Below are 14183 nucleotides of genomic sequence, written 5' to 3' on the forward strand. Positions count from 1 at the left end.
GCAAATTAGGGACACTGTTGCTCCTGGGGTATCGGCGAGGACCATTCGCAACCGTCTCCATGAAGCTGGGCTACGGTCCCGCACACTGTTAGGCCGTCTTCCGCTCACGCCCCAACATCGTGCAGCCCGCCTCCAGTGGTGTCGCGACAGGCGTGAATGGAGGGACGAATGGAGACGTGTCGTCTTCAGCGATGAGAGTCGCTTCTGCCTTGGTGCCAATGATGGTCGTATGCGTGTTTGGCGCCGTGCAGGTGAGCGCCACAATCAGGACTGCATACGACCGAGGCACACAGGGACAACACCCGGCATCATGGTGTGGGGAGCGATCTCCTACACTGGCCGTACACCACTGGTGATCGTCGAGGGGACTCTGAATAGTGCACGGTACATCCAAACCGTCATCGAACCCATCGTTCTACCATTCCCTACCGGCAAGGGAACTTGCTGTTCCAACAGGACAATGCACGTCCGCATGTATCCCGTGCCACCCAACGTGCTCTAGAAGGTGTAAGTCAACTACCCTGGCCAGCAAGATCTCCGGATCTGTCCCCCATTGAGCATGTTTGGGACTGGATGAAGCGTCGTCTCACGCGGTCTGCACGTCCAGCACGAACGCTGGTCCAACTGAGGCGCCAGGTGGAAATGGCATGGCAAGCCGTTCCACAGGACTACATCCAGCATCTCTACGATCGTCTCCATGGGAGAATAGCAGCCTGCATTGCTGCGAAAGGTGGATATACACTGTACTAGTGCCGACATTGTGCATGCTCTGTTGCCTGTGTCTATGTGCCTGTGGTTCTGTCAGTGTGATCATGTGATGTATCTGACCCCAGGAATGTGTCAATAAAGTTTCCCCTTCCTGGGACAATGAATTCACGGTGTTCTTATTTCAATTTCCAGGAGTGTATTCGATCCCTCATCCAGAAACGCACCGTCTCGAAACCTGGACAGCAAGCTACATCGCGATGCAGAGCGCCTCTCTTGCAGAGTGTGCCACTTGAGTTAGCTAAACATTTCCGTACCGCTATCACGCTTACCAAATAACCCTGTGACGAAACGCGTCGCTCTTCTTTGGATCTTCTCTACCTCCTCTGTCAGGCCGACCTGGTATGGATCCCACACTGATGAGCAATACTCAAGTATAGGTCGAACGAGTGTTTTCTAAGCCAACTCCTTTGTTGATGGACTACATTTTCTAAGGACTCTCCCAATGAATCTCAACCTGGCACCCGCCTTACCAACAATTAATTTTATATGATCATTCCACTTCAAATCGTTCCGTACGCATACTCCCAGATATTTTACAGAAGTAACTGCTACCAGTGTTTGTTCCGCTATCATATAATCATTCAATAAAAGATCCTTCTTTCTATGTATTCGCAATACATTACATTTGTCTGTGTTAAGGGTCAGTTGCCACTCCCTACACCAAGTGCCTATCCGCTGCAGATCTTCCTACATTTCGCTGCAATTTTCTAATGCTGCATCTTCTCTGTATACTTCAGCATCATCCGCGAAAAGTCGCATGGAACTTCCGACACTATCTACAAGGTCATTTATATATATTGTGAAAAGCAATGGTCCCATAACACTCCCCTGTGGCACGCCAGAGGTTACTTTAACGTCTGTAGACGTTTCTCCATTGAGAACAACATGCTGTGTTCTGTTTCCTAAAAACTCTTCAATCCACCCACACAGCTGGTCTGATATTCCGTATGCTCTTACTTTGTTTATCAGGCGACAGTGCGGAACTGTATCGAACGCCTTCCGGAAGTCAAGGAAAATGACATCTACCTGGGAGCCTGTATCCAGTATTTTCTGGGTCTCATGAACAAATAAAACGAGTTGGGTCTCACATGATCGCTGTTTCCGGAATCCATGTTGATTCCTACAGAGTAGATTCTGGGTTTCCAGAAATGACATGATACGCGAGCAAAAACATGTTCTAAAATTCTACAACAGATAGATGTCAGAGATATAGGCCTATAGTTTTGCGCATCTGCTCGACGACCCTTCTTGAAAACTGGAACTACCTGTGCTCTTTTCCAATCATTTGGAACCTTCCGTTCCTCTAGAGACTTGCGGTACACGGCTGTTAGAAGGGGGGCAAGTTCTTTCGCGTACTCTGTGTAGAATCGAACTGGTATCCCGTCAGGTCCAGTGGACTTTCCTCTGTTGAGTGATTTCAGTTGCTTTTCTATTCCTTGGACACTTATTTCGATGTCACCCATTTTTTCGTTCGTGCGAGGATTTAGAGAAGGAACTGCAGTGCGGTCTTCCTCTGTGAAACAGCTTTGGAAAAAGGTGTTTAGTATTTCAGCTTTACGCGTGTCATCCTCTGTTTCAATGCCATTATCATCCCAGAGTGTCTGGATATGCTGCTTCGATCCACTTACTGATTTAACGTAAGATCAGAACTTCCTAGGATTTTCTGTCAAGTCGGTACATAGAATTTTACTTTCGAATTCACTGAACGCTTCACGCATAGCCCTCCTTACGCTAACTTTGACATCGTTTAGCTTCTGTTTGTCTAAGAGGTTTTAGCTGCGTTTAAATTTGCAGTGAAGCTCTCTTTGCTTTCGCAGTAGTTTCCTAACTTTGTTGTTGAACCACGGTGGGCTTTTCCCGTCCCTCACAGTTTTACCCGGCACGTACCTGTCTAAAACGCATTTTACGATTGTCATCCCACATCACTGGTTGGAGATTAGCAGCAGCCAGTCTGGGGAATTACCATTCCATGCAGAGTCTGCCCTTAACACCACAACATAAATGGCTGCGTGTCAAGTGGTGTCATGATCGGGTATCATGAATCTCGTCGCATTGTGTTCAGTGATGAATCACGGTTCTGCACTACCCTGGATGACAATCGTCGGTGAGTATGGCGGCGACCTAGGAAGAGGTACGATTCTTTCAATGTTTTGGAAAAGCACAGCGGTTTGGCGTCATGGTGTGGGAAGCTATTTTGTATGACGTCAGGCCAAGGTTAGTACTGAGTGAGGGAACTCTGAAGGCATAATAGTACGTCAAAAACATTCTGTGTCCTCATATTTTAGCTCTCAAACAACAGTATCGTGGTGACATTTTTCAACACACTATACTAGTCCACACATGGCACATGTCTCTATGAACTGTCTGTGGGATGCTGGGGTCCTCCTGTGGCCAACAGGATAGTCACATCTATCCACGATAGAACATGTCTGGAAACAGCTCGGATATCAACTCCATCCCAGCGACAGTATCCGCGGTATGAAGGACCCGTTACAATAGTTGTGGCCACATTGCTTCAGGAATTGATACAACGGCTTTATGGAACCCTTCCAACCGAACCAGAGCATGCATCCAGGCCGGAGGGAATGCAACATCATGCTGAAGAAAAAGGCAGAAATGAATTTAATGTCCCGTCGACAACAAAGTCATTAGAGACAGAGCACAAGCTCGGATTAGGGATTGAAGTGGAAGGAAATCGGCCTTGTCCTTCAAAAGGAACCATCTCGGCATTTGCTTTAAGCAATTTAGGTTAGTCATGGAAAGTCTCAGGCTGGATGATCGCACTGGGATTTGAACTGTCGTATCACCGAATGCGACATCATACTGAGAAATAGGCTCATACTGATAAGTTTTTGTAAATTTAATTCGATATTGTAATCACATACCTCTCAACCTGTGTAGATTCGTTTCGTCTTCTCCTCCCTTTCTGGTTGCAGCACCACTGTTTTTGTTGGGCAGTGTATGTTGAACAAATGTAGATATATGCATGGCTTTATTATAAGTACCAGATTATATCTCTTTCGTATCACAAAAAACTGCGTTTTCTTTTTCAGTCGCGAACATAAAAGTGTTGACCATGTTTATTGCTTTTCAGCTATTTTATCGTAAATTTTCTAAAATTTAGCTATTTACTGGTGAGTTTCCTCACATGTAACATACAACTTACGGAGTTAGTGTCTTATGTTGAAAACATCAATATAAAATTACATGATACTTTTTAGATTTGTGTCTCACATTTTATAATGGAAAGTGATTTTCTTTCTTGTAAAATACAGAATTGGAAAGTCCTATTGTCAAAAAAAAATGAGAGGAAGTTTATACTTTCATTCTTTCCGCTTAGTTTAATAGACAGCACAGTTTATTGAAGCTGGAAAAATACAGTAGATCTAGTACTCTCTGCTTTCAATAACAGCAAGATCTTAGAAATTACCTTAAATGGAAATGAATTGTTTCTTCTGTTAATATTTGACATTAGAATAAGAGTGAACAGTCCTTGAAGTACTTATTTTTAAAAGAGAAATCAACCTATTTCCATGACCATTAGATTTAGATTTATTTTTGAAAAATTTACCAAGTGTTCAAGAAAAGGCAACTAAAGTTTGTAGGAAAGGGGGGGGGGGAGGGGAGTGTTGTGTCAGTTATATCGCTGGTGCGCAAAATGTTCTCGAACTGGCCGTGGACAGGAGAGTTGTTGACGGACTTGAGCTATGAAGTGGATCATGTGTTGTGACGGCACAGCTCAGTCTGTAAGAGTGATGGTAAAGACACCGATCTGCGTCCCTGTCTGGCACTCAGTTTTCTGTCTGGAAATTCAGTAACAGCTCACATTACATTGGAGAGTGAAAAATTAGTTCGTGTGCATACATTTACTGTTAGTGTATTGGAACTTTGTAACTAAGAGAGAACAGTTATGGTTTACAAAACGTAGGGTCATTTTTATTCCTTACTTTACAGTACGTTCTTTCTACTTGCCCTCAGTATTTTTGTGAGTGATATGTGGTAATATCTTGAGAAGAATTCTCCAAAAATCTAAGATACTAGCATGCTGCTTATAAAACTTATGGCTGATATTATTGTTCTCTAACCTACACAAACATCCCACCACCCTAAATCAGTACCCTAATTTATTTTCTTTTCCATAGTTAACAGATTAACTGTTTCTTAAATTTTCGGTGTAATTTGGCATAACTTTTCATACTGTTAAATGTCTGTTTCAGCTCTTGCGGTTAACAGAAGATATACTAGAGCAGTTAGTTCAAGATGATGCTGAACAGTGTGCTCCTGGAATTGGTAGAGTTTATTTGAGGAAGGTAAGAAAAGTGTAATTCGCTATGAATCAGGTGTCAATAGTTTAACATTTAGTCTTGAACTTTTGATTAAAATTATGTATTTTTCGTCACTGAACACATACTACAAGCCTCAAAAGATCATTAATTTGCACACTAATGAAATATTCCAGCAAATACTTATATACATCTCAGTTTTTGTTTCCTCATTGACATTATCAGTTTGATCACTATGAACGTATACCTGCGTATTGTCTAACTGGGTTAAAAATTGTAAATCTCAATGGTCTGTTGGTATACAGATTACCTCATGTGAATTTTGACATGCATATTGGTGTGGTACATTTCCTGCACATTCGATGGTATAGTCATATATCAACCTCCTGTAGCTACACATGGTATCACTACCTACCCTTCCTTGAAGTATGACAATGTTTAAATGTAGTCCTCCATGTCCTCTCCCGGAGTTTTAGTTTTGAAGGAAACGCAGGAAATGCACGCAGAAAATAACTTAAATAATAATTGTGAGAATTATTGCTATGATAAATCCTGGAATTCATCATTATCCTTAGTTTGTACCCAAAGAAGCCACTACTTATGTAGCTGTGTCCCCTAACATCACAGTGCCTATTACTACATGGAGCACAAACATGGTTTTAATGTGCTTTCATTCCTTTTAGCAGAAAGGCAAGCTTTCAAAAATGAACAACTATGATTTTTAATATTTGTGGCCACAACTTCTTCCGCCTCGCTTGCAGGCATAAAATACCCTTGTACATACTACGCTGATAGTTTCTAATTCACTCTGGAAAGGATATGAAGATGTGGTACAAATTAAAACATTAGTTCAAGAAGTAAATACCAAACCTACATCAATTACGTTATCATAATAATAATTTAAACAGAATATTAGGGTGCTTGTTTATGAAGCTCTTGAAATAAATGTCTGCAGATCATCAGTTGGAAGATAAGTTTCAGATCGTTTTATCCCTTTTCCGTCGTTCTTTAGTTGCTTCAAAATTCATGGAGGTGTATTCCATCTTTTCACTAAATGAAAGGCAGTTTGTTTTCTGCCACACTCATTTTGTTTCTTTTATTTACGAACCATCTTTAGTGGCGATTTCTGCTGTTGTTAATCCATGTGTCCCGTGCTACATTCTTTCGGCCACATTTACGTGCACATTTCACTTCCACTTTTCACTGTGTATTGAATTCTTACAATACATTCTCCACGTCTTAAATTATCCCGGCGTCAACCTGCGATTACGTACTTCCCCCTTCCTCCAGCCAACGGTTTTTCCCCCTCTGTCCTATCAACTCCTCTCAATTTACATCTCCTTAGTGTCACTGTCTACCGCTCACTGTCAGTGCAATTATCTTTTCCTCTTCTTTGCGCCTCTCCTTTTTCCGCTCCCCATTCCACCCTCCCGCCACCACAGCATCACGGCCTTTCTCTTGGCAGCCTTGTCCTGCTGCCACTTAGTTCCTGCACGCTCCACCAGACTGTGCTCTTCTCTTCTTCCACCTATATCCTGCCAATACTCCATTCTGGTCCGCAGCTCGTGGTCTTGCGGTAGCGTTCTAGCTTCCAGCGCAAGGGGTCCCGATTCCCGGCGGGGTCAGGGATTTTCTCTGCCTCGTGATTGGGGGTTTGTCTTTCATCACCATTTCGTCATCATTGACTCGCAAGTCGCCGAAGTGGCGTCAGCTAAAAACGACTTGCAATTTCGGCGGCCGAACACCCCGCATGGGGTCTCCCGGCCAACAATGTCGTACGGTCATTTCATTTCACTCCACCCTCCAGGCCTCATTTCGGATTGCTGCTTTCGTTCAACACGATAGTTGTATTCTGGTAGCAGCGGCCGGAGATTGTGCTCAAGTGTGCATGAGGTGTGTCTGCATGTGTGAATGTGGGCGTGTCTTCTTTTCTAAAGGCTGTGACACAAAGCTCAGTGTGTAACAGCCTTTTCGTTCTGTCTGTCAGCACAGCAGCTCAACATTTTGTCTATGATGTCACATTTTTGTTTTTATCTATGGCTACAGATGTTCTCTACACAGGGAACTGTTTCCTTTAATGCATGTACGCACTAGCCCAACGAAGGCAAACGAATGATAACCAGTGGATTCGGCCGAACGTTGCATTGGTGTTCGTCCTATCATTCTCACCAAACCAAGGGGTTGGGATCAATGGATTCGGCCATGTGGAATCGCAGTTGGCTCTGATAACTTGTCGAGGTCGCTCGCATTTTGTTATTCTTATAAAGTAGCGTTTTAATAACGGTTTCACTGACCGATACTATGGAGGAAGGAGACGGTTTGACAGTCGTCATATCTGCAGAATTATTTTTCTACGAGAAGCTGATCACCAGAAAAAGAAGTAGAAGGGACGATGCTGGTGGACCACCTCTGTTTTAAAAAGTAGGTAACAGTGTGTTGAGACAAAACTGTCTGACCTTAAAGCTGAATTGAAATTTTTGCGAATGAGGGCTACAAATTTCACTCAATATTCCAATATTTTACACATAATAAATACATACCCGTTCAACAGACGCAGCAAGTCGCTACTGAACCAACGATCATTCGACTCGTCGTCTACCTTAGGATGTGGGTCGCAAGCCCAACTCACCACCAACGCTTTGATATTACCACCGGCAGTCCGCACCGCAACCAAGGCCAACCGTTTCGTTGGCTTCGATATCCCGCCTGTATACACTAAGCAGTTTTCGACCAACGAAGCGGTTGGTTATTGTTCATTGGCATTCGTTGGTCTAGTGCGTACCCACATTTAGATGATGCTTCATCTACTCACATGGTCCAAAATTTACAAACATATTTGAGAAACGTAGGGATGACATAGTTGATCTAGCCTCACGTTCACAATTCTTCAAAACCATTGTGGTCTGTATTTGAAGAAGAAACTAACAATTTATTTGCAAGAAATGATTTATAATGCCATTACCTGCTATTCAGGGTTCATAACATTATTTCCCAGAAGTATCTAGGCGGTTTCTGTAGTAAAAAGTGGCCTTATACTGTGTTTCATAACTGCTCATGTTATTTACTGTGTGTTTATAAATCAAAGTGAGTACCAAATAAAAATCTTTCCTTTTGAGAAAGGCAGTTCAGATTAGCCCCATCTTGTCCAATGCCCAAATAGTGGACCTAGTCTAAAATTAATATAATATTTTATTTGTGTACGAGGGGAATTCAGTAAGTAATACAACACATTTTCTCCGTAAAGCAGGTTTGTTTTATTCAGGATTCAGTACATCATATTATTCCCCACTCGTTTGGCTACAAAACCCTATGTTTCAAGATAATCTCCATTCAATACGACGGCCTCACGGCACCTTACTGATAGAATGTGTATGCCCCCATGGTACCACTCTAGTGGTCGACGTAGGGACCATGGTCTTGCTGCATTTGTAACCTCCCAATCATTCAGGTACTGTTTCTCGCTGAGTGTATCCTTCATTGGGCCAAACAGATAGAAGTGGAAGGTGCGAGTCTGGGGTGTAAAGTGGACGCGAAGGAACAGTCCAATGAAGCTTTGTGAGCCCTTCTCGAGTGCACACACTTGCGTTAGGCCTTGAGTCATAGAGAAGGGGAAGTTCGTTTGCATTTTTGTGGTGACGAACACGTGGAAGTCATTTCTTCAATTTCCTGAGAGTAGCTCAATACATTTCAGAGTCGACCGTTGCATCGTGAGGGAGGACATAAAACAGCATAACTCCTGCAGAGTCCCAGAGGACCGTCGCCATCACTTTCGTGGCTGAGCGTGCGGCTTTTAACTTTTTACGTGCGAGAGGTGGCGTGGCGCCACTCAATAGGTTAACGTTTTGTTTCCGGTTCAAAGTGATGAACCCGTATTCCATTGACTGTGACGATCAGCTCTCACGATCAGCCCCGTAACGCACAAGCCACTCCGCACAGATGGTCCTTCGTTGCTCTTTATGGTTTTCCGTTAGGCGACGATGAAACCAACGGGCACAGGCCTTTGAGTACCCCAAGTGGTGGACGAGTGTGTCAGCACTACCAACAGAGAGTCCGGTTGTGCATCGAGGTGTTTGATTATGATGTTTCGATCACTGCGAATAAGTGTGTCCGTACGTTTCAGCAGTGCAGGAGTCACACCTGTGTGCGACCGGCCGGCGCGTCGGAGATCGACAGGTTTGCGCGACATTGTTGCGTTGATGATAGAAGCCACGCCCAACGACTCACCGTGCTTTTGTTCACTGCCAGGTCTCGGTAGACACTCTGGAAGCGCCTATGAATATCTACGATGCTCTGGTTTTCCACGAAACGAAACTTAATGACAGCTCTCTACTTGGAACGCACTTCCGTTACAGACCTTATTTTAAAGGCTACGTATAGCGCCGCCACGAATCGGAACTTTATGAAACTATAGGGGCTGAATCGGGAATATTCCACGATGTCCCACAACAAACTCCGTATCTTTTTCAACCGAAATTGGCCAAGAAAAAAAATGTGTTGCGTTACTTACCGAACCCTTAAAATCCGTACCATAGCTCCGATGGAAACAAGTTAAAAGTAGTACAGGGTGAGCACAAAGTCTTGCCCTGATTATAAAAATGTATAACAGAATAACCGTTTGACATAATGAGTTACATTTGATGGCGTTACATAGGTTAGTGTTACTAGTTTTTTTTTTTTTTAAGACCACTTACGTTAGTAAACCTCAACGTGTGCTCCCTTTGTTAGCTAGGAGACTGTCGAGGCGGTATTCCAGTTCCCGCCATGTGTTTCGTAACATGTGTTCTATCACAGTACCCACAGCAGCTTGTATCTTAACCTTCAGTTCGTCGGTCGACGTCAGCAACTGGTGTTCCAGCAAGATGGAGCACCCCCCCCCCCACCCCCCTCTCCACCCCCCGCCACTCCTCTCCACATTGGGCATTGATAGTGCGTGATTCCCTGGATGAAACATTTCCGGATCGGTAGTTTGGAAGGAACGGTCCAACACCCTGACCATCCCGCTCTCCAGACATTACGCCCCTAGCCTCTGGGGCTATATCAAGGACAGAGTCTTCGTCATGCCAGGTGCTGACGTCGACGAATTGAAAGCTAGGGTACAAGCTGTAGTGGGTACTGTGACAGAACACATGTTACGAAACACCTGGCAGGAACTGGAATACCGTCTCTCCGAGCTACCTAGGGAGCACACGTTGAGGTTTACTACCGTAAGTGGTCTTAAAAATACTAGTAACACTAACCTATGTAACGGCATCAAATGCAAATTATTATGTCAAACGGTTATTGTAATAACAATAATAACAATAACAATAACTATAATAATTGTAATAAATTGTTATAATCAGGGCAAGACTTTATGCTCATCCTGTATTACCGACTGGCACAGAAAAACGTAAACATTCATTTATAGAGAATGTTATTTTCTATAAAACTAAAGTGTTTTTTCTATGAACTAAACTGTTTAAAAACTAAGATAACTGATGTTGTGCAAAGTAAAGATAGATAAGTTCGTCATATAATGGCAATCCTATTTTCTGGAAGCAAATTCTAACCAAGTAACAAAATCACCAATTCAGTATAGGTACAGCTGCGGTAGGAATTTTAGTTTAGTGGAAATTCGTTTCATTTTCTTAGTGCAGATAATGGAGAATGACAACAACTGCATTTAATGTTTCAGCTGAATGTACTCACCAATTCATACAAAAGGTATCTGGTGGGCCTAAAAGCAGCAGACTGTCTTTTGGTGGCTAAGATGAGGAATCAAGAATTTATGCGACTTGTTGTAGAGCCTACTGTACCTCGGCGGAAACCTGACCTCACAACATTTTTACATAAACCATTAGAGGTGAATTTACTTTTTTACTTACTCTATTTTATGATATCAGTTGATTTTTAAGTTATTCTTGTGTTAAAGTATCTGTAACACTGGACTGAATGTAAGTATGATTTCATTGTTCATAGCTAAATTTTCAGCACTGGCAGCAATTCACCTGCTCCTTTTTCTTCACAAGTACTTCATCTGTTGTTAATGGGTGCAACAGCAGAATGAAAAACGAAAAATATTGCGTGATGGTAGTGAAATCATCTGAATTAAATTCTTTTCTAGAATAGTAGCATATGTTACACAGATGCTGCCACATTGTATGAATGGTTAGTTTGAAACCAACTAACAAATCTCGTAAGGGACACACAAGTCGCCGGAGTGACATCCAGTTGAAAGACTTACACCAGGCCGTTAACACAGACGAAAATTTTAATGATAATTAATACAGTTTTGGTGGAGACACTAAAAATACTCCATATGCCTGAAGTTACTGTTCTATTTATTTAAACATATTACATCTACATCTACGTGATTACTCTGCTGTTCACAATAAAGTGTCTGGCAGAGGGTTCAATGATCCACCTTAAAGCTGTGTCTCTACCGTTCCACTCTCGAACGGCGTGCGGGAAAAACGAGCACTTAAATTTTTCTGTGCGAACCCTGATTACGTAACATCTGCAACATTTAGTGTCTTTAGCTGTGGGAAGGAGGTATGTTCTTGTTGATAGTGTTTGGTTATCAGGCACCAAAAGGCTCTTTTTAAAATCACCGATTTTTATAGTAGGATGAATATATCACTATTCGAACGAAAATCAGAAGTAATGGGATATGCTCAAGTAAGTTTGCAGGCTCAAAACGTAAACTAAGTGATCAGAAGTATACATAAATCCATCTGAAATATCACATTTGCCCATGTTTTCATCTCATTATGTTGTACCTGATGCAATGCTAGACAGCAGATGAACTCCACAAAATATTCAATGAGATTTTCACTCTGCAGCGGAGTGTGCGCTGATATGAAACCTCGTGCAGATTAAAAGTGTGTGCCGGACCGAGACTCGAACTCGGGACCTTTGCCTTCGCGGGCAAGTGCTCTACCAACTGAGCTATCCAAGCACGACTCACGACCCGTCCTCACAGTTTCAATTCTGCCAGTACCTCGTGTCCTACCTTCCAAACTTCAGAGAAGCTCTTCTGCGAACTGGTAGAGCACTTGCCCGCCAAAGGCAAAGGTCCCGAGTTCGAGTCTCGGTCCGGCACACAGTTTTAATCTGCCAGGAAGTTCCACGAAATCTTGCTGAGATGATGAAAAATTAAAATTCTTTCTTCATGGGGATCTGCTGTGACGATAAATACCAATGGAGATTTCTGTGGCCTGACAAGTGTTTATTTACACATCGTCACACAAATTTTCATTGAGCTTTCATTCAGGTCTCTCAAGAGATCAGTCCATGGAAAAGGCTCTTCACCTAATACCATACAAAATGAACTAGTGCCCTGTCGAATAAAGACACAAAAATTTTCATTGTCGAACTGGATCTTTATCATAGGCACCACATATATCGGGAAAGTCAGTTTGTGCTCCTCTGCAATGCTACTGTCAAGAGGATAAACAATGTCCTCTCTTTGAGAATCACATCAGGTGAGTGTGTTAATACCCACCTCAAAATTTCACCATCAACAACAAGTACGCCTAAACGTGCCATTCACCAGTCGTTTCCCATATCAGTAATCTACCATAGCATACTGTGGATTACCTCTCTGCAAAATATATTTCCACTGTTTCGGTTTACCACTGTCTGGTCGAGCAAGGAACTTCTAGAGTATGGGGATATCCTGACAAAATTTTATTTTGAACCTTATGTTCTATGTATCAGACTGGAAAATCGCACTTTCTGGTAATAATCCCCTGAAACATGCAGAGGTGTGTTAAAATACCCACATTCATTTTTCTCTTGCACCATGACTGAAATGAAAAGGGGGGGGGGGGGATGTGACAGTGATACACAACAAAGTATGCTACACCACATTCTGTAAGACGGCTTATGGGGTATACATGTTGATGACTGAAATATAGATAAACTGTTTCTTATTTATTGGTGCTCTAGGACCAGCTGAAACTAGTACGCCCAGAGTACCTGTGATGTTAAATAATCTGATTGGACTGGATGTCCATTATTTCTCAAGAGTTGTCCACAGTGCTTTCTCACAGTTTCTTGTAGTGGTAGTTGATTTCCGTATGATAACCAGTGTATCCAAACCAACACCTACTCGTATATATTAGTGAGTATGCTTTACGTTTAGTGGTATTTTGATGATGGCATGAAATATTTTTGAAAGTGTTCATTATAATAAAACCTAATATTAACTTTTCCTTAAATTTTAAATAGGTGTGTTTATTTGTCCTTGTATAATTAATGCAAAGCTCATCAAAATGGCTAAACCAAGCAAACATATCGATTTCTGTTGCTACCATAAGAGATGTAGTCTATCTATCAATCAGTTATCACTCAGTCAGTCCGTTCCTTTCTTTCCCTCTCCCTCTCCCTCTCCCTCTCCCTCTCCCTCCCCCTCCCCCCCCACACATACACACACATACACATACACATACACACACATACACACACACATACAACACACACACACACATACAACACACATACACACACATACACACACACATACAACACACACACACATACAACACACATACACATACAACACACATACACATACAACACACATACACACACAACACACATACACACACAAACACAACACACAACACGCACACACACCACCACCACCACCACTACCACCTTCAAATCACTATAATGATACTATATCATGTTACAAGAATCAGGAATGTTTATCACCATTCTGCCTTGCAGATTCTGCATAAACAAGTATTTGCCCATTATTTTCATTCTACATTGTAGTTGTATATTTGATTGTATGGCTGAACCTTTTATATTTCAGCATTATCGCGATATTCTAAAACTGCTTCAAACCATTCTGCACCAGACCAAAGTTACCGAAGATGACTACCCTATTCTTTCTAAAGTGGTTCACGAGCTTCAGGTAAGTTTCTTACAGCTTGAAATAGTATTTTCATTGAATAATATATTCGGATATCTTCAACATAATTAAAAGAATTGGGATTAATCTTTAAAGTGTTTCCATTTTGTAAGATTAAATTACTGGTTATGATTAACATGTGAAGTATTTAACATCTTATTTTGCAGAAAATACGTAGATTGTTTCCATTATGCTATTTAAGCCTTGTCTAAAGTACCCTGTTAAAATAAAGC

At 42.1% G+C, this 14183-nt stretch overlaps 1 protein-coding gene across 1 annotated transcript in view; it reads left to right on the forward strand.

Annotated features, from left to right (window-relative positions):
- The window catches only part of LOC126248203 (uncharacterized), a 988540-nt gene that overhangs the window by 590081 nt on the left and 384276 nt on the right, over window positions 1–14183 (forward strand). The window contains exons 9-11 of the mRNA XM_049949008.1: window positions 4986–5078; window positions 10726–10893; window positions 13852–13953. Of these exons, the coding sequence (XP_049804965.1) occupies window positions 4986–5078; window positions 10726–10893; window positions 13852–13953 (363 nt within the window). The remainder of the gene's footprint in view (window positions 1–4985; window positions 5079–10725; window positions 10894–13851; window positions 13954–14183) is intronic.

Source organism: Schistocerca nitens, chromosome 3 (assembly GCF_023898315.1).
Source record: "Schistocerca nitens isolate TAMUIC-IGC-003100 chromosome 3, iqSchNite1.1, whole genome shotgun sequence".
Lineage (NCBI taxonomy): Eukaryota > Metazoa > Arthropoda > Insecta > Orthoptera > Acrididae > Schistocerca > Schistocerca nitens.